This window comes from Chiloscyllium plagiosum, unplaced genomic scaffold, assembly GCF_037043375.1.
Source record: "Chiloscyllium plagiosum isolate Xiang-an unplaced genomic scaffold, Cpla_swu_hap1 HiC_scaffold_6, whole genome shotgun sequence".
NCBI lineage: Eukaryota > Metazoa > Chordata > Chondrichthyes > Orectolobiformes > Hemiscylliidae > Chiloscyllium > Chiloscyllium plagiosum.
In genome coordinates, this window is record NW_028270144.1 from 57,299,847 (window position 1) to 57,318,312 (window position 18,466).

At 39.9% G+C, this 18,466-nt stretch overlaps 1 protein-coding gene across 6 annotated transcripts in view; it reads right to left on the reverse strand.

Moving 5' to 3' along the window:
• The window catches only part of cep295 (centrosomal protein 295), a 191,195-nt gene that overhangs the window by 122,845 nt on the left and 49,884 nt on the right, over positions 1-18,466 (reverse strand). For all 6 annotated transcript variants that reach the window (XM_087988022.1, XM_087988027.1, XM_087988023.1 and 3 more), the window contains 4 exons: positions 12,852-13,109; positions 11,998-12,098; positions 9,244-9,546; positions 583-683 (listed from right to left, as the gene is read on the reverse strand). In XM_087988022.1, the coding sequence (XP_087844148.1) occupies positions 583-683; positions 9,244-9,546; positions 11,998-12,098; positions 12,852-13,109 (763 nt within the window). The remainder of the gene's footprint in view (positions 1-582; positions 684-9,243; positions 9,547-11,997; positions 12,099-12,851; positions 13,110-18,466) is intronic.

Sequence of the window (18,466 nt, forward strand, 5' to 3'; positions counted from 1 at the left end):
TAAATGTTTGCTTTTCAGACAAGAGTGAACTGTTTCAAGAGTCAGTACTAAAATTCCTGTTTGTTTTTATTTATGCAACTACCTTGGATATTGAAGCATGGATGAAAGTTTGCTGATGACACTGAACTGGGAGGTTTGGCTAACAGAAAGGTGATATCAATCAACTACAACAGAATATAGATAGACTAGCAAAACAGTAGTCAGTGTAGCCAAGGAAGACAGGCAGCCAAAAACAAAAACTGAAAGAGAGAAAAGGGAGGTGATAGACTTTTGGCATAAGTATGAGGCAAATGGTGAATCTAAGAAATTTCTTTGCCTGCAATAATGGAGTGTGTTAATATCATTAGATGTTGCGGTTTTAAAATAACTATGGTTCAAAAGCATTGATCAAGACAACATTGCATGGATTGCCACATTAGCAGACAACTTAAAGACATGTACATTGAAAAACATCCAAATAATTTAAATCAGCAAATGCAATCTATAATTAGGAGCCAAAAATAGTTTACAAATATCTTTGCAGAAAAAAAAATGGTTAAGGGCATCATAAAACATCAGAAGATGAGTAACTGAATACCTTACCTGTTTTGCTCAATAAGGTGCTGCTGGTACTGATGAATTGCACACATATGCTCATCATCTGGGGATGGCTCATTTGTCAGAAAGTACTTGTGATGCTCCAACTGTGGAGAACAGAAAAAAAAACAAAATTATCCTACAAAAATAAAACTACTCTCAAAAAATTGATTTCCTTTGTAACATGTAATATCAAGATTATTTGAAGCACTAAACAAATATATTGGACACCTGTTTACTGAAACAGTTACAATTTTGTTTCTACCTTACATGTCCACTCAGCATGGTATCATGGTGCCAGCCAGCTTCAGTAACTGACAAATGACCTTGAACAAAGTGCAGTCATCAGCAAATATCTCATTTCTGACCTTATGATGGACAAAAGCTCACTGATGAAGCAGCTGAAGATGGCTAGGCCTGGGATACTACTTTGAGGAGCTCTCAAGGTATTCTATAGCTGCAGTGACTCACCTCCAACAACTAGAACCCTTTGTGGTAGGCACAATTCCGAACAGCATAAAGTTTTCCTCCTTAATTCCCATTGGCTCCAGTTTTCACTTTGACCCCACACTTGGTCAAATGCAGTCCGTACATCAAGGGTCATCACACTTACCTCACCTCTAGAAACTGTTTGATCAAAACATGGATCTATGGCTGTTAGGAGATCGGGAGCTGATGTTGAAAATTAGGGTCACTTTAAAAAACTTCCTAAGTATTTACAGTACAGCATGAGATTTCATTCAACTTGTGTTAAAGCAGCCATTGGTTTTCCAAAAATCTAGCATTAAGTCGGTCTGCAAAAATTGGTATCAAAGGTCACAAAGCTCCAATCATTCGAGTGATAACAACAATTTATCTGGCATCATATTTATCTGGAATCATTTCAAAAAATTAGTTTTTTGTCTTTCTAAGAAGAAAAAAAAACTTATCTTCTGATGAATGTAGACAGCCATCCTGGCATCATGTGTGGCTGCCCGAGGTCATTGGTCAAAAGAATTTGGACAGATGACTGATGAGGCATAGATTGCCAGCACCCGAAATATGGTATTTTGAGAGGGTTAGGTGTGAAGTTGAGTCAGAGGAGAGCCAAGGAACACGGCATCACCTTCTCTGGAGAAGGCCAGGAGTTCAAGGGAGCAGCAAAGACTTACCACTAGAGACTACAAAACATCAAGGACAAAAAAAAAATCACCAAAACACTAAACGTAAGGATAAATTTGTTTCTGCTCCTCCCTTCTACAGAATTGCTTCAGGAGAAGTAATATGTTAGTGTCACAAGTTGTACATTTCCTTTGTGTTTAAACTACTGCCTCTCAAATTAACAATCTGGAATATGCAGAAAAATGGTGGTTGATCAAAAAATTTCCAAAATCTTAAGAGTAGCCCTAGTGAGATTCAAACTGATTGTCAGCAAGAAAATGCTGCACTGTTGATAACACTTCCCACTTTTCTGATCAAGAGTAGACTGATGAGGCAGCATATTCTTGAGCATCAGTCTTATTGCCAGAGTGCTGTCAAAGCTCATAGCCTCTACAGCAGACAGTGGCTTCAGCTATTTGGTGATATCACATGGAGTGAATAAAATTGCATGTGGGCAGCCTTTGGGAGAAGGCAGAAATAGATTAGCGAGCTTTGAGAAGATTTGCAGCTCAGGTTGAGGTTCTGGATGTAAGTTTGCTCGCTGAGCTGGAAGGTTCATTTTCAGATGTTTCATCACCATACTAGGTAACATCTGGGTGAAACACTGGTGGTATGGTCTGCTTTCTATTTGAGTTGGTTTCCTTGGGTTGGTGATGTCATTTCCTGTGGTGATATCATTCCCTGTTCTTTGTCTCAGGTGGTGGTAAATTGGATCCAAGTCAGTGTGTTTGTTGATAGAGTTCCAATTGGAATGCCATGCTTCTAGGAATTCTCATGCATGTCTCGGTTTGGCTTGTCATAGGATGGATGTGTTGTCCCAGTCGAAGTGGTGTCCTTCCTCATCTGTACGTAAGGAAACTAGTGAGAGTGGACAATGTCTTTTTGTGGCTAGTTGATGCTCATGTATTCTTGAGGCTAGTTTCCTGCCTGCTTGTCCAATGTAGTGTTTGTTACAGTTCTTGCAAGGTATTTTGTAAATGACATTAGTTTTGCTTGTTGACTGTGTAGGGTTTTTCAAGTATCACTATAAATGCCGGAGGAAACATCACAGAAGCGCTTCACAGGAGGCTCCCAAGCACTGAGGATGTCACCGAGACAGGGAGCGAAACGTCTGCAACACAAACTCCCAACTCGGCGAACAGAACCACAATAACGAGCATCCGAGCTACAAATCTTCTCCCAAACTTTGAGTTCATTGCTGTTTTAGTTTGTTGGTGGGTCTGTGGGCTACCATGATGCCAAAAGGTCTGAGTAGTCTGGCAATCATTTCCGAGATGTCTTTGATGTAGGGGAGTGTGACTAGAGTTTTTGGATGGGTTTTGTCTGCTTGCTTGGCTTTGTTGCTGAGAAATCAGGGGACCGTGTTCATTGGGTACCCGTTCTTTTTGAATACACCCGTTCTTTTTGAATATAGGTGATTTTCCTCTGCTCTTCATAGTTCTTCTATGCAGCGGTGTGTGGTGGCTCGTTGAAATACTACTGTAATGCAGCTTTGTTTGTGGATGTTGGGATGATTGCTTCTGCAGTTTAGTATTTGGTCCGTATGTGTTGTTTTCCTGTAGACACTGGTTTGAAGTTCCCCATTGGCTATTCGCTCTGCTGCGACATCTAGGAATGGCAGCTTGTTGTTGTTTTCCTCCTCTTTAGTGAATTTTATGCCAGTAAAGTGTATCTTTGATGGTCTTGAAGGTTTCCTCTAATTTGTTTTGTTTCGTGATAATAAAGGTGGCATCTACGTAGCGGACCCAAAGTTTGGGTTGGACAGTTGGTAGAGCTATTTGTTCGAGTCTCTGCATTAGTGCCTCTAGATCCCAGTTACCACCCACTATGAAAAAGAACAGGAAATGACCAACCCAAGGAAACTCAAACACAAATAAAAAGTGGGCCATACCACCAGTGCTTCATCCGGCGGCTCACTGATTATGTTTCCAGCTAAGCGAGCAAACTTATGTCCAGCAGAAATAGACTGCCTAAATAACACTTCTGGCTGAAGAATGTTGCAAATATTTCAGCCTTATCTTTTGTATTGGTATGCAGGGCTTCCCCATTATCGAGGTTGGGGACATTTGTGGAATATCCTCCTCCAGTGAGTTGTTTGATTGCCCACAATCAAATTGTGAAATCACTTAGACCAATTTATCAATTGCTAGTTATGATGGTTGGCACGTTTGTCAAGTTCGGTAGTCTCACCATGTTGTCAGCTCCTTTTCAGATATATCTGGCATAACCTCCTTTCTTCTTTGTTGATCTGGGGTGGAGGGAAAGGGTAAGAGGAGACTTGGTCTCATGAAGAAATGTGCAGTCACAACACGTACCAATAGTGTCATGGGCAGATATTTGTTACAGGCAGATTGGGGAGGACGTCGAGTCTTTCCTCCCTCACATGCAGTCTGGCAACCATATCGTGTAGGACTCAACCAGCCTGGTCAACAGTAGTGCTGTCAAGCCACTCGTTGATGGCCATTGTTGTCTCTACCCAAACAGCTCCATGGAGCAGATTGTGAAACACTTCTCCCAATTTTGGCACTAGCCCCCAGATGTTGACAGTGACCTCTTTCAAGAATTTAAAGTTGGGATCAGTGCAAATTGCTTTAAGGAATTGCACTTAACCTTTTTCCAGGGAAAACTTGCTTTAGAGTCTTAACAACTAATCAGGTAGCAAACCGATCTGTAATCCCCACAGCACGTGCAGAGGTTTGGGCCGCTGCTCGTACAACACACAAGGAGGATTACCACCAGCCCACACATCCCACTTTGTGTGAACTTATACCTGTTGCTAATAAGAGGCAGAGGAATGACACTAGTGGTCTTCTCCACTTGTAAATTTTCAAAAACACTGGGGGCAAGTAGGTAATCAATGAGGGAGGCCAACAGCTGGATATTATGGCACTCACACCTTCAAATAAGCCAGCAGGGTAGTACAAAATACAGCCCATAGAAAGTTCATGGCATGGAGTTATACAGGTTCATTACACATGTTAATTTTTAAGAAGCGTGTCTACCTCATAGGTCCTTTCAGGGGCTATTTCTTATATTCCACCACCCAATCTGGTTTTTAAAAAATGCATCAACAATTAGTTATGTGATAATTACCATCACAAGGCTCCCTTTGAACTCAACTTGAAGCTTTCCCTTGGAACCTTTAGACTTTTAATCGTCTAACCTGCCTATCATGTCAAAAGCCTCGTTGAAGTTCACCTGGAATATATCAAATGCATTATGCATACGAGCCTTTCACACCACTACAAAAATTTCAAAGTAAGTCAGACACATACACTTCCTCAATAAATCCTTGTTGACCACTGCATACCAGTGAGCATGAAGAGAAATCCAAAGAAAACGGCCTTCTCAACCGTGTGACACAGTGGCTCTTTGAGAGATTGGTGTACAGGTGTCATGTACTCTATGAGAAGATAACAATTTGGGAAGCCTTGGGTGTTTTTTTTCCCCTAAAGCTAGAGCAATAGAAGCAATCTGAGTGGGTATGGCCAAGCTCTCAGATTCAGTACTTTTAGTTAGTTGTTGCTGGAGTCTCAGCAGAGTTGGAAGGCAGTGAACCTCTCTCAGCTGCTACATACACTCCCTCTCTGTCAGAATTGTCATTTGATGTTCTTTCCTCCTGGACTCGAGAACTGCTACAAGGCTCTGTTTTCAGAATTTGTCTTTTACAAGAGTGTGCTTATTGAATGGTGTTATATTGGATATTATTCTGTTAAGTTTTCTAATAGAGCTAGGTTATTCCAAGTTTTTTTTTAAAAATGTTTTAAGTATAGTGTTTCAATAAATTGTATTTTGCTTAATGCTGAGAACTTTGACCAATCAAATTGCATCTAGAACACAGCACCTCATATTTAGCATTAAAATGAGAAGAAAAAACGTTAAGGTTGAGGCTACCTTTTTAAAATATTTTGACGAGGTCTGGTCTGCTCCAAAACAGGTCAGCACTGGTGCTTCACAGCGGCAGCAACCCAGAGTTCAATTTCAGCCTTGGGTGACTCTGTGGAGTTCTCGCGCTCTCAATGTCTGCATAGGTTTTGTCGAGGTGCTCTGGTTTCCTCCCATAGTTCAAAGACCTACAGGTTAGGTGGACTGGCCATGCTAAATTGCCCTGTAGTGTCCAGGGAACTGCAGGCTCGATAAACTATAATAAATGCATAGTTACAAGGATAGGGTGGGAGTTTAGATGCTTGATGGGCCGAATGGCCTCCACCTGCACTGTCAGGATTCTATATTGTTAAGTTTAAATTTGTCTCTTAAAAACCTGCCTGGACTCAAAATGGCAGAGGTGGATCACGCGATCGTATTTCCAGAGTATCTGAACTCTTCCCCCGACAAAAAAATCAAATTGCTATCTTGACATAACCGACAGACTTCCAAACAGACGATTCATTGGACTCAGGTATTCCCATACCAGCATCTTTGAATTTAAGAAACACAATATATCTCTTTTTTCCTTCCTTGTACACTCAGTGTGCTGTAGTGAAGCAATTCCCATATTTTCAACTTTTGTTAGTCATGCTTTATTTTTCTTCTTAAAAAGGATTTTGTTGTAGGTCTGTGTCAATGGTTAGAATCTGAAAACAAAGGTTTTGGGAGTACTCTTCAGCCTACCTCCATAATTCCCCCTTTATCAGTGACGACTGCCTTTGGCTATAAAACATGGCAACTGATACTGTTCAGCTCTTCCCCCACCAGAAGGTTAGACAAATTTGCCTGTAATTACTTGCTTTTCCACTCATTTAAAGAGCTGATTCAACCTTAACAGTACTTTGCCAGGGTTGTAAAAGGCAGAGTGTGGTGACGAGTGGGCAGAGCATGCAGGATGGGACAAAAGGCAAGATGAGTGAGATCATGTGGCATATATGATAAACACGAGGAGATACATATGTCTAAGGTCACGCAACTGCCAGATGAAATGAGACATCTGAAGGGTGTTGCTACTAATAAGATGGTTGACATCTTACTGGGGCATCATGCTGCAAATCAAGCTCCACTATTTCCAGAGTCATCACAAAAGACTTCATTTCTTCAATAAAAAAAATTATGTAGGGCTCCTAATTTACCTGTCACATAGAACCAGATTCACAGAAAATATGAATAGCTCTGTACTTAGAGTCAGAGTTGTACAGCATGGAAACAGACCCTTCAGTCCAACCCGTCCATGCCAACCAGATATCCCAACTGAATCTAGTCCCACCTGCCAGCACCCGGCCCGTATCCCTCCAAACCCTTCCTATTCATTTACTCATCCAAATGCCTCTTAAATATTGCAATGTACCAGCCTCCACCACTTCCTCTGACAGCTCATTCCATACACATACCACCATCTGCATGAAAAGGTAGCCCCTTAGGTACCTTTTATATCCTTCCTCTCTCACCTTAAACCAATGGCCTCTAGTTCTGGACTCCTTTAACCCAGGGAATAGTTCTTGCCTAATACTGTCAGAATTGGCCTTTCTCCAATTTAGAACTTCAACTTTTAGATCTGGTCTACCCTTTTCCATCACTATTTAAAAACTAATAGAATTATGGTCGCTGGCCCCAAAGTTCTCCCCCACTGACACTCCAGTCACCTGCCCTGCCTTATTTCCCAAGAGTAGGTCAAGTTTTGCACCTTCTTAGTAGGTACATCCACATACTGAATCAGAAAATTGTCTTGGACATACTTAAATTCCTCTCCATCTAAAGCTTTAACACTATGGCAGTCCCAGTCTGTTTGGAAAGTTAAAATCCCCTACCATAACTACGCTATTATTGTTACAGATAGCTGAGATCTCTTTACAAGTTTGTTTTTCAACTTCCCTCTGACTATTAGGGGGTCTATAATACAATCCCAATAAGGTGATCATCCCTTTCTTATTTCTCAGTTCCACCCAAATAACTTCCCTGGATGTTTTTCCAAGAATATCCTCCCTCAGCATAGCTGTAATACTATCCCTCAAAAATGCCACTCCCCCCCTCCTCTTTCCTCCTCTATCCTTCCTGTAGCATTTGTATCCTGGAACATTAAGCTGCCAGTCCTGCCCATCCCTGAGCCATGTTTCTGTAATTGCTATCATATCCCAGTCCCATGTTCCTAACCATGCCTGGAGTTCATCTGCCTTCCCCATGAGGCCCCTTGCATTGAAATAAATGCAGTTTAATTAATTAGTCTAACTTCATCAGAATTATATTTTACTACAAGTTCAAATTCTAGCTACAGGTAAACAACTATGAACCATTAACACAATGTAGCCAACACCTACCCCCCACTTCCCCAGATCCTTACTAAATCCCACCTCTCTCTCACACAGACAGAATTAAAAAAAATGATAAAAACAGAAATTGCTGGAAAACCTCAGCAAGTCTGGCAGTATCTGTGGAGAGAAATCAGAGTTAACGTTTTGGGTCGAATGATTGCTTTTACTGATTTACAGTATCTACAGTTCTTCTCGTTTTTAAATCAAGAAAATATAGTGTTACGGGCAGCGGGAAAAATAACCGGGAAACACATTTCAAATAGCACCAGTACACAGGATTGGATTGAACTATTGTTTTAGTTCCCCAATACCTTCAGTTCTTGGATCTTTTCATTCTGGCTGTGACTTTTTTTTTTTACAGGATATATTGTGAAACTGTTTGAAAATGAGAGTCTTTAATTTATTGGCTAACAGAAGTAGCTTACAACAACTGTTGGGAGAAAATAAACTGGCTTTAGGTTATTTTTAAAAACTGAAGAGAGAAAAAGACTATCAACCATTCAGCTTTCCAAAGGCCATCCAGATGATTGTAAAACTAATATCCACAACTGATCATAACTCCACAAGCCAATCAGCAATTGGCTGGTACAAGAGTCTACAAACTGCTTCCCTTCCGTTTGAATAAAGCAGTGTATACTTAACTTATAATCAGTTTCACTAGTATGCTTTTTATAACAGATCGGTTAATTCCGTCCACAATCCTTGGTTTTAAACCATCTTTCTTTCAAATGCAGTCCATAAACAAAGCTCCAGAAAAATAAAATTTGCTGTTACTACAATGGTGGCAAAAAAGGCCTACAAATTAAGGTTGTGCATCAGTGAGAGCCATTGAAGACATTAACCAGAAAGAATACAAAGTACCTAAGGTACATTTGCCTAATTACAGTCACTTCTGAGGGGGCTACGCTGTGTGAACTAACTTTGTTTTCTTATAACACAATGCCTTTGTTCTTCGCTCTAACTAGCAGAAAGCATTCCAAAAGGATTCTACAGAAACAAGCTAATTACAATGCCACATCTTCAAATCCTTTGGCCTTTTCAAAGTTATAACAAACATTTATGGTAACGCATTCAACACAATCTCACAAGCAGTGAAGTACTACTGCATGTTGAACCAGCCTGATCAGCAATTTTTTTCTTCTTTTCATTTCAATGATAGGGATCCAAATGCTATGAAAGTAAATAATATCAAGTTTGCTATCACCGTTTAGGACTGCAAATTTTTTAGATAATAAATAATGATTTTTATTTTGTCATCACAATTTAAGGTATGCAACAATTCACTTACCTCAGTATTCACATGTGGGTTTCCTTTAACCACCTGTGCAGCTTTGGATCTCCAAGTACTTTGTTCGTACAAGGTATTTTCTTTCCTTGGCTCCTGACATCTTAACCATTCTTTTGTCTGCACATCCTGCTGCCGTGACCGCTTTTCCAAGTCGCTATTCACTCTTTCTTGCATTCGGATTTCTTCACTTTGTTGCTTCTGTAACTGAACGCCTTGCACTTGTGGTTCTAGATTCAGCTTCTGTTGTCCTGATTGCCAGATCAAATGCAACTGTTGTTGCTTTTTGTATTCTAATTCATGTAACTAATGAAAAATAAAAGAGTATAGGCAGGTAAAATACCAAAGATACATTGATATCAAACACTCATTAATAAATTCTATTTGTCTTTCATAACCATTTCATAGAAAATGATTGAGAAGGACGAGATAGCACAATAGGTTGGAACATTGACTCAATTCATCACCTTTTCAGAATTTTGAGGTTTGGATATATGGAAAAAGTTTTATTGTACCTTAACAGGACTGAGATATCCTAGACATTAGAAATGCAACTATTGAAGAAAACGTTCACCTCACCACACACAATGAGCACAAATTTCTATCACATATTGCACCAAAAACCCCTTTCTTCATTTAAATATTTACATTCATTACATTACAGTGTGGAAACAGGCCCTTCGGCCCAACAGGTCCACACCGACCCGCCGAAGCGTAACCCACCCAGACCCTTACATTTATCCCTTCACCTAACACTACGGGCAATTTAGCATGGCCAATTCACCTGACCTGCACATCTTTGGACTGTGAGAGGAAACCGGAGCACCCGGAGGAAACCCACGCAGACACAGAGAGAACGTGCAAACTCCACACAGTCAGTCAGTCGCCTGAGGCGGGAATTGAACCCAGGTCTCTGGCGCTGTGAGGCAGCAGTGCTAACCACTGTGCCACCGTGCCGCCCAATCTAGCTATTGGAAGTGATGATCAATATCCAATTGTCGGTACTTTGAAGCAGCAGCTTAAAAAAGATTAAAGAAAAGTAGGTAGATTAAGGGGAGAAAGTGCAAATTGTTGGGGTTAGTAGCCTAAAGGCATGACTACCAAGATAATCTGAACAGGATTGTAGTACTGCTAGTAAATTACAGTAACTGCGAACAGGGGTAGACCACCTAGCCCCTCAGGTTATAGTTTATATTTAAAAAAATCACAGGAATTTGAACACAAGGATGGAAATTATGAATGGAATTCTTGAAATGCAAAGGAAGCTTCAATTTCAAAAATAAATACAACATCAAGAGTGCTCATTCCAAGATTATTCCATTGAAAGGAATGGTACTGGTGGTCCTATACTAGCAAATGAGAGGAGCTTTGTAACAGCGAAAATATTTCTAGAGAAATACTACGCCTCATCATGAATGTGACAGATATAATTGAAGCTTAATTAAGGAGAGAAAAATAAGTGCATCTTTAACACTTCCATAAGAGTTTCAGAAGGCAACAGTGCAAAACTAAAGCAAAAAAAAGTGATTTAACCCAGCAAAATGAAATCAGATAAATAGTGCAGTCACACCGACTTCCTCTCTTAGCCCAAAATTATAAGCAAACCATGAAGAGGAAAACACAGCCTTTAAGGAACTTTAGGGGTTTTCTTGTTAAATTTTCAGCTAGGTTGCCAGCATAATTAAGAGCTAAAGATTCATTCACATGATTAATTCACAGAGTGACCATAATTGTGAATCAGTACCAATCTGAGGAAGGAGCAGCGCCCTGAAAGCTTGTACTTCCAAATAAACCCGTTGGGACTATAACCTGATATTTGTGTGAATTTTGACTGTGAATCACAACAATTTCCCAATTATATGTATTAAAGAACTCAAACTGTATATTTTCCTCCCATCAAGACAACAAATTTTGCATCATAATAAAAAATGTTGCCAGCAACAGGACACAAGTCAATTTCAAAGAACTGTGAATGCTGGAGATCTGAAACAAGAACAGAAATTTCCAGTAAAACTCAGGTGGTTTGGCAACATCAGTGGGTAGACAGCAGTATTAACATTTTGAACGACTCTTCAAAGAAGAAAAAAAAAAGTGGTACTTATTTTGAAGATGAATCGGGGATGGGTAACAGGGAGATTAGGAATAGCACATCAGGACAGAAGAATGGGCAGCACTTTGGCTCAGTGGTTAGCACTGCTATCTCTCAGTGCCAGGGAGCTGGCTCGATTCCTGCCTTGGGCGATTGCCTGTGTAGAGTATGCACGTTCTTCCCATTCTGCGTGGGTTTCCTCCGGATGCTCCGGTTTCCTCCCACACTCCAAAAGATGTGCAGGTCAGGTGAATTGGCCATGCTACATTTTTAATAGTATTAGATGCATTAGTCAGGGGTAAATATGAGGTAGGGAAATTGGGATGGGTGGGTTGCTTGCTCTTCGGAGGGTCGGTGTGGACTTGTTGAGCCAAAGGGCCTGTTTCCATAATGTAGGGAATCTAATCTAATCTAAAAGCTGAATAAATGATAAGAATTGAGAGAGTAGGATAAAATGGGTGAGCTCTACTGAATGAAACCCATTATGCAATAATAGGCCTGTGAGTAGGTGAGAATAGGTGATCCAGCTAAAAAGCAACCCATGTTATAATAGAACTTTTACTTTGCAACAGACCAGAAGAGCTTTTCTTGAGGGATGGGAGGGAGCACAAAGAAAACATAACCCTTTACTTAGCGAAGACTCTTCCTTTGAGTTTCTGTAAACATACTTGTTTCCTTCTGTCTATTTCAGATCTAGTTGCTTGCTCTTTTGGGTGACACAAGGTTGCACTTCTAGCCTTTATGGCATCTTCACAAACTTCATTTTGCTCTAGAAAAGTACAACAGGATAGATTATGGATCATAAATATATGTTGTACATGATATCAGTGTACTTCATAAGGTAATTAATTTCAATCCAATGAACAATATATCAAATGGAGATTGGTCAAAATTCTGTCCAACAATTGATGCTAAAATAAGATTTCTGACAAAACTACAAATGATACGTTGACTAATGATACAAAATTAAAGAACCAAAAAATGTTTGGACAAAAGTGCAATTTACAAAATGTAATTTATTGGTCAAGATGACGGCAAAATGAGCCTTCAGTCGGAGCTCCTCTGCTCCTTCTATTTATTTCTCTCTTTTTTTAAAACCCCCCCTCTTTTTGGTGATTATCCCTGATGCAGAGTGGACTGCAGGCCCGAGAGGAGTGGGAATGGTTGTTGGCTTGAAGACCTATGCAGCGGTCAGCGGCTTGGGAGCCTTGTCAGGCCACGTGTGGAATCCCCCTATGGTGATCTACTTGAGGTCCTTTATAGAAATGCTATCATGCTTATTTTCTAACTTACATTAATGAATAACTGTAAAGTAATGGAACTTTTTCTTTCCCTTTTTCCCCTTTATTTCTCTATTTTGTGTCTAACAAGAGAAACATTTGTACCTAAGATGGCGCCTTGTGACATTGTAAACTTTTCACTGTACTCCCGCAATTGAATATATGACAAAAAAAAGGGAAGATATTCTAAAATTCTAAAGGAAAATCAAAAAAAAAAACTTAATAAAGGCCATTGGACTCACGTTTATTGGCTTGAATCAGCACTGACGGTATTTCTAGATGCTCTTCGCTTAAATGGTTAGCTGTGGATTTCATTAAAGTTCTTTGATCATTTTTTCCACTGGTAATTGACCCAGACTCAATGGTCATATCTTTGCTCATACACTTTGGTTCAGGTTTTGAACAATGGTCCCTCTGTGTCTTTATCTTGGTCAACAGTTTCTTCAAGGCAGCATTACTTTGGCATGTAAAAGGTTGACTGGATGCTACCAAACCTAGATCTTAAAAATAGCAGAAAGAAATGATTAGTTACAAAGTCCTATACTATTTTATTAATTGCTTCATCTGCCTGATTGAAAATCAATACAAATGGCACAAAATCAGTTGAACATTAGTGTACATAAAAAAAATCAAAATTCAGAAAAAGCAAAACCTTTCAAAATGTTTTAAAGGCAGAGGTGCACAGATTACTGGAAAGCAAAGTGTGAATGGTTATCAGCAGTAGGGCAGGAAAGTAGAGTTAAGTTACAATTGAGATCAGCATTATCTGATTAAATAACAAAGCAGATTCAAAGTTTCAAATGGCCTACTCCATGTACCAGTGGAAGCGGTTGAGGCTGATACATTAACAACATTTAAAAGGCATTTGGACAAATACATCAATAGGAAACGTTTATGGATATGGGCCAAGTGCAAGGAAATGGGGTTAGCGTGGAATTACATTTTGTTGGCAGGGACCAGTTTGAGCCAAAGGGCCTGTCTCCATGCTGTAGGGCTCTATGACACCTTCTCCCAGTTCATGTTTGCATCCATAAAGTGTAACAACTGGACTTAAAGAAATGCCTTCAGATCCAATACACTGTCGTAATCTACATAGGAAAGATAGTATGAAGTTTAGTTATGAAACTAAATACAGTGGATAGCCAAACAGACTTGGAATTCAGGTGCACAGATCTTTAAACATCACAAACAGGTGAAGAGAGTAATCAAGAAAGCTAATGGAATGCAGACCTTCAGATCTAAAGAACTGGAGTAATCACAACGCTGAGGATACACAAAACCCTGTTTAATCCACTTGGAGTACTGAGCACCAGCAGCACCACACCTTACAAAGGATATATTGCCGCTGGAGGGAATACAACATAGGTTTAAAAGAACAAATCTGGACTTCAGGAGTTATGTCCCAAATCTTGTGGGTATCTGGGAAAACATGCCTTAAACTTGAACCTGATGGAGTCCCTTAAAAGTCTGTTGGTAGCTCTCCAAAATTCCCAGTGTCTACAGATAATGGAGAGTTGACTTCAATTGTTTTTATACTCAAACTGATGATCTCCTGGAAAATTTTATACATTTTCTAACACTTTGGCTTACACTGAACTCTGCAGGGACAACAAAATCCTTCACCAACAAGAAAGTCTGAGTAGCTCCTGTATCGCTTTGCCATGGGCTTATATGCCTCATTTGAAGAAAAAGGGGATTTATCGTCCCTTCAGGTAAAAGAGCCTTTGTATCTCTCATCCAACCTACGTGCTTCTTCTACACTCCGAGCAGCGTTTACCTCTGTTTCCTATAATTCCAATTATAAATTTGATCCATTGCCTTTTGCTTTTGCTTTCCATTTTGGACTCATGAAGTCAGTTAAGTCCCTTCAGTCTTTCTTTCAAAATGCTGGAAGTTGAAGAATGTGTCTCATTTTGTTACAGTGGAAACATTTGAGCCTTCAGTAATCTTTTTAATCTGAGATTACCCGAGGGCAGTCCCAGCTATCCTACTTTAGCTTGGCTACTTAGCTTCAGTTCCTATTCCTTTGAATTTATGTGGGCAACAGAAAAAGGTTTAATTTTATGAATCAACACAACCGTTATTCACAACTGCTGCCTGTCTAGCAGTTTGGTCCTCAACATAAATTTTTATGACAGGAGGTAGTGAGATTTCAAATTCTAAAAGAATAATTTCTCTAAAGAAGTGATGCATAGTTTCAGTTTTTATTGCTTACACCCATGTCAAATCTACTTTGCCTCACCCTATCAAATTCAATGTAGGATCTGCTCAAACAGTTTCTAAAATTCTGAAACCTTGCCAATATGCCTCAGGCATCAATTCACATGCAGCCAAATCTGCTCTTATTACAGCATCATAAAGCCAAGAAATCACTTCTGACACTGAAGCATAAATGTCCAGCCCTTTCCCTGTCAACACAGACTGCATGGGCCAATTACTTGTCTCACTTCTTTCTAAAAATATGAAGGATGCCAATAAGTCCTTTTCTTCAAATTTTTAGTTCTCAAAATGTAAATGGCTCTGAAAGATGCCACTGGATCCAAAACATAAACTCTTCTTTCTCTCCACAAATGCTGCCAGACCTGCTGAGTTTTTTTCCAGCATTTTTGTCTTGGTTCAATTTCCAGCATCCGCAGTTCTTTGTTGTTTTTTGTAAACTTTGTTTTACTGGGGTTTGGATTACAACTCAAGATTATCCCACATCAGTACGAGATACTTGTCATTGAAAATATCTGCAGTGCTGCATTTTGGAAAAGCAAATCAGAGCAGGACTTATACACTTAATGCTAAAGATCCTGGAGAATGTAGCTGAACAAGGAGACCTTTGAGGTGCAGATTCATAGCTCCTTGAAAGTAGAGTCGCAAGTAGACAGGATAGTGAAGAAGGCATTTGGTATGCTTTCCTTTATTGGTCAAAGTATTGAGCACAGGAGTTGGGTGGTCATGTTGCAGCTGTACAGGACATTGGTTAGCCTACTTTTGGAATACTGCATGCAATTCCGGTCTCCTTCCGGAAGGATGTTGTGAAACTTGGGGGGGATTCAGAAAAGATTCACAAGGATGTTGCCAGGGTTGGAGAATTTGAACTATAGGAGGGATGCTGAATAGGCTGGGGCTGTTTTCCCTGGAGTGTTGAAGACTGAGTGACCTTATAGAGGTTTATAAAATTATGAGGGGCATAGATAAGGTAAATAGACAAGGTCTTTTCCCAGAGATGGGCGAGTCCAGAACTAGAGGGCACAGGTTTAGGATGAGAGGGGAAAGATTTAAAAGAGATCCAAGGGGCAACTTTTTCAGAGGATGGAGGTGTATGGAATGAGCTGCCAGAGAAAGTGTGGTGGCTGATACAATTACAGCATCTGGATGGGTAAATGAATAGGATGAGTTTAAGAGGGATATGAGCCAAGTGCTGGCAAAGCAGACTAGATTGGGTTAGGATATCTGGTCGGCATAGACGAGTTGGACCTCAGGATCTGTTTCCATGCTGTACATCTCTATGACTATTTTAAGCCTACATTTGTGTTCTCTCTCACTTGGCAATTCTAATTTTCTAATTTCCTTTGTTCGTCTTCCTCCTCCCTTTAGAATTCAAATCTCCAGCTTCTTGATTTCAAGTTGTTTTGATTTCTCACATTCAAGCTGCTTTAACTGTATCTAAATATTACTTGATTCCAATGTTTCACTGCCCAGAGTGCCTGGTGACTCATTTCTACTAAACCAAAATGTGTGCTAATGCTTCAACTAGCTTCACTTTCTTAAATTTGGTATACAAAGCCAATGAACTCAACTTATCTGGCTTCTGTAATTTCACTCAATACTGTCAGGGACAATTCTGCTACCTACAAGAGGTTCTTTTCAATTTCCAATGCCATTTCTCGTGCTATTCAGAACCTGGTGTCTCGTTTCTCTTTATCATTTACAAATAGCACACCCAAATCCTCATTAAGCTTCAAAATAATCCTGACAAGAGCCCCCAAACATATGTAATGACCCACCTAGTAGAAATAGTTAGAAAAGCAAGTTGTGACAGGGATACAAAAAGTTTAGAGACATTGATAGATTAAGTGGGCAAAGAGCTGACAAATGGAGTACATAGCAAAATGTAAAGTTATTTATTTTGGAAAGGAGAACAGAAGAATAGAGTATTGCTTAAATGGGGATAAGCTATAAAACGCTACAACACAAAAAACCTGGGGCTACTTGTGCACAAGAAACACACATCTACAGTGGATAATCAGGATGGTTGGCCTGGAAGCTCTCATGGCATAGTGGTTATGCCCCTACCTCTGAGCCAGGAGGCCTAGATTCAAGTCCCACCTGCTCCACTGATGTGCAATAACATCTCTGAACAGGTTAATTAAAAAATCTCTGCAATCTTGACCCTTATTTTCAGAGTTTTGGAGTACAAGTCAGTAAATCTCACTGCAACTATAAAAGGTGTTGGAGAGCATAATTTTGGTCCTCTTATTTAAGGAAAGTTACTATTTCATTGGATGCAGCTCAAAGGCGGCATCAGGAAGATCCCTAGTATGGAGAGATTGTCTTGTTAGCAAAAATTAAACAGATTGTGACTCTACACTCACTCAAGTTCAGAAGAATGAGAGGTGATCTCATTCAAACATGTGTGATTCTTAAAGGGTTTGACAGAGTAAATGCTGAGAGGATGTTTCCCCTGATGGGAGAGTCGACAACCAGAGGTATAGTCTCAGAATAAACAGGCACCAATTTATGTCTGAGATGAGGAGGAATTTCTTCTCAGAGGGCTAAATGCCTTTAGAACTCCTTGACACAGAGAGCTGTGGAGGCTACTCCTTGTGTCCATTTATAGCGAAGTTAGATAGATTATTGATCAGTGGAGGAAATCAAGGGTTTAGGGAAAGGGCAGGAAAAAGGGAATGAGGGATGCCAGAATTCGATTGAATGATGGAGCAGGGTCTAGAGACTGAACGGCCTCCTCCTATTCCTATTTGACATGATCTATTAGCTATGGAGTCAAGAATGAATGAATGAATGAGAGGAGATGTAATTAAGGTATACAAGATGCTAAAGGGATTGACAAAAAATAGAGAGGACGTTTGCTCGTGCAGCAATCTGGAATGACAGATTGCAGTATCAGGATAATGAAAGTATTCTTAAAACAGAAATAAAGAGAAATTACTTTTCTCAAAGGGCTCACGAATCTGTGGAATTCACAACCCAGAATGTGGTCGATGCCAGGGTTTTAAGCAGATGTGAAAAGATAGACAGATTGAAGGAATGCGGAGATCAGGCAGGAAAGTGGAGCAGTTAAGGTCGAGATGAGATTGGCCATGGTTGTACTCAATTGCAAAACAAGCTTGAGGGGCTGAATTGCCCACTCCTGTTTCTAGTTCCTACATAAAATTCAAGCTGAACGCAATACAGGTATTATTACAATAACAGAAAACTTCAATTTACGTACTGCCTAGGTAAACTAATTAGCTAAACTAAGTAATGTTGCAGAGGATGAATTCCTGAAGTGTGCCTGAGATCGGTTACTGAAGCAGTAATTTGAATAACAAACTAGGAATTAGGCTGCTTTATGCAATAATAAAGGATAATTACAAACCTTGCTGTAACACGAGCCTTTGGGAAAAAGCAACCAATGTGATGGAATCTCACAAAGTTTGATGACAATATTGCAGAAATTAAAGGTCTTGAATCCAACAGGAAACTATGGAAGCAAGAGGGTCAAGTGGCTATAGTAGATTGCGAAAAATATTTGCTGGCTGACAGGCAATGTTTAGCATTTTAACGAATACTACACAGTCTGTAACAAAGCGAGAAGTCGCACGTCAACAGGTTACAGTCCAACAGGTTTATATGAAATCACAAGCTT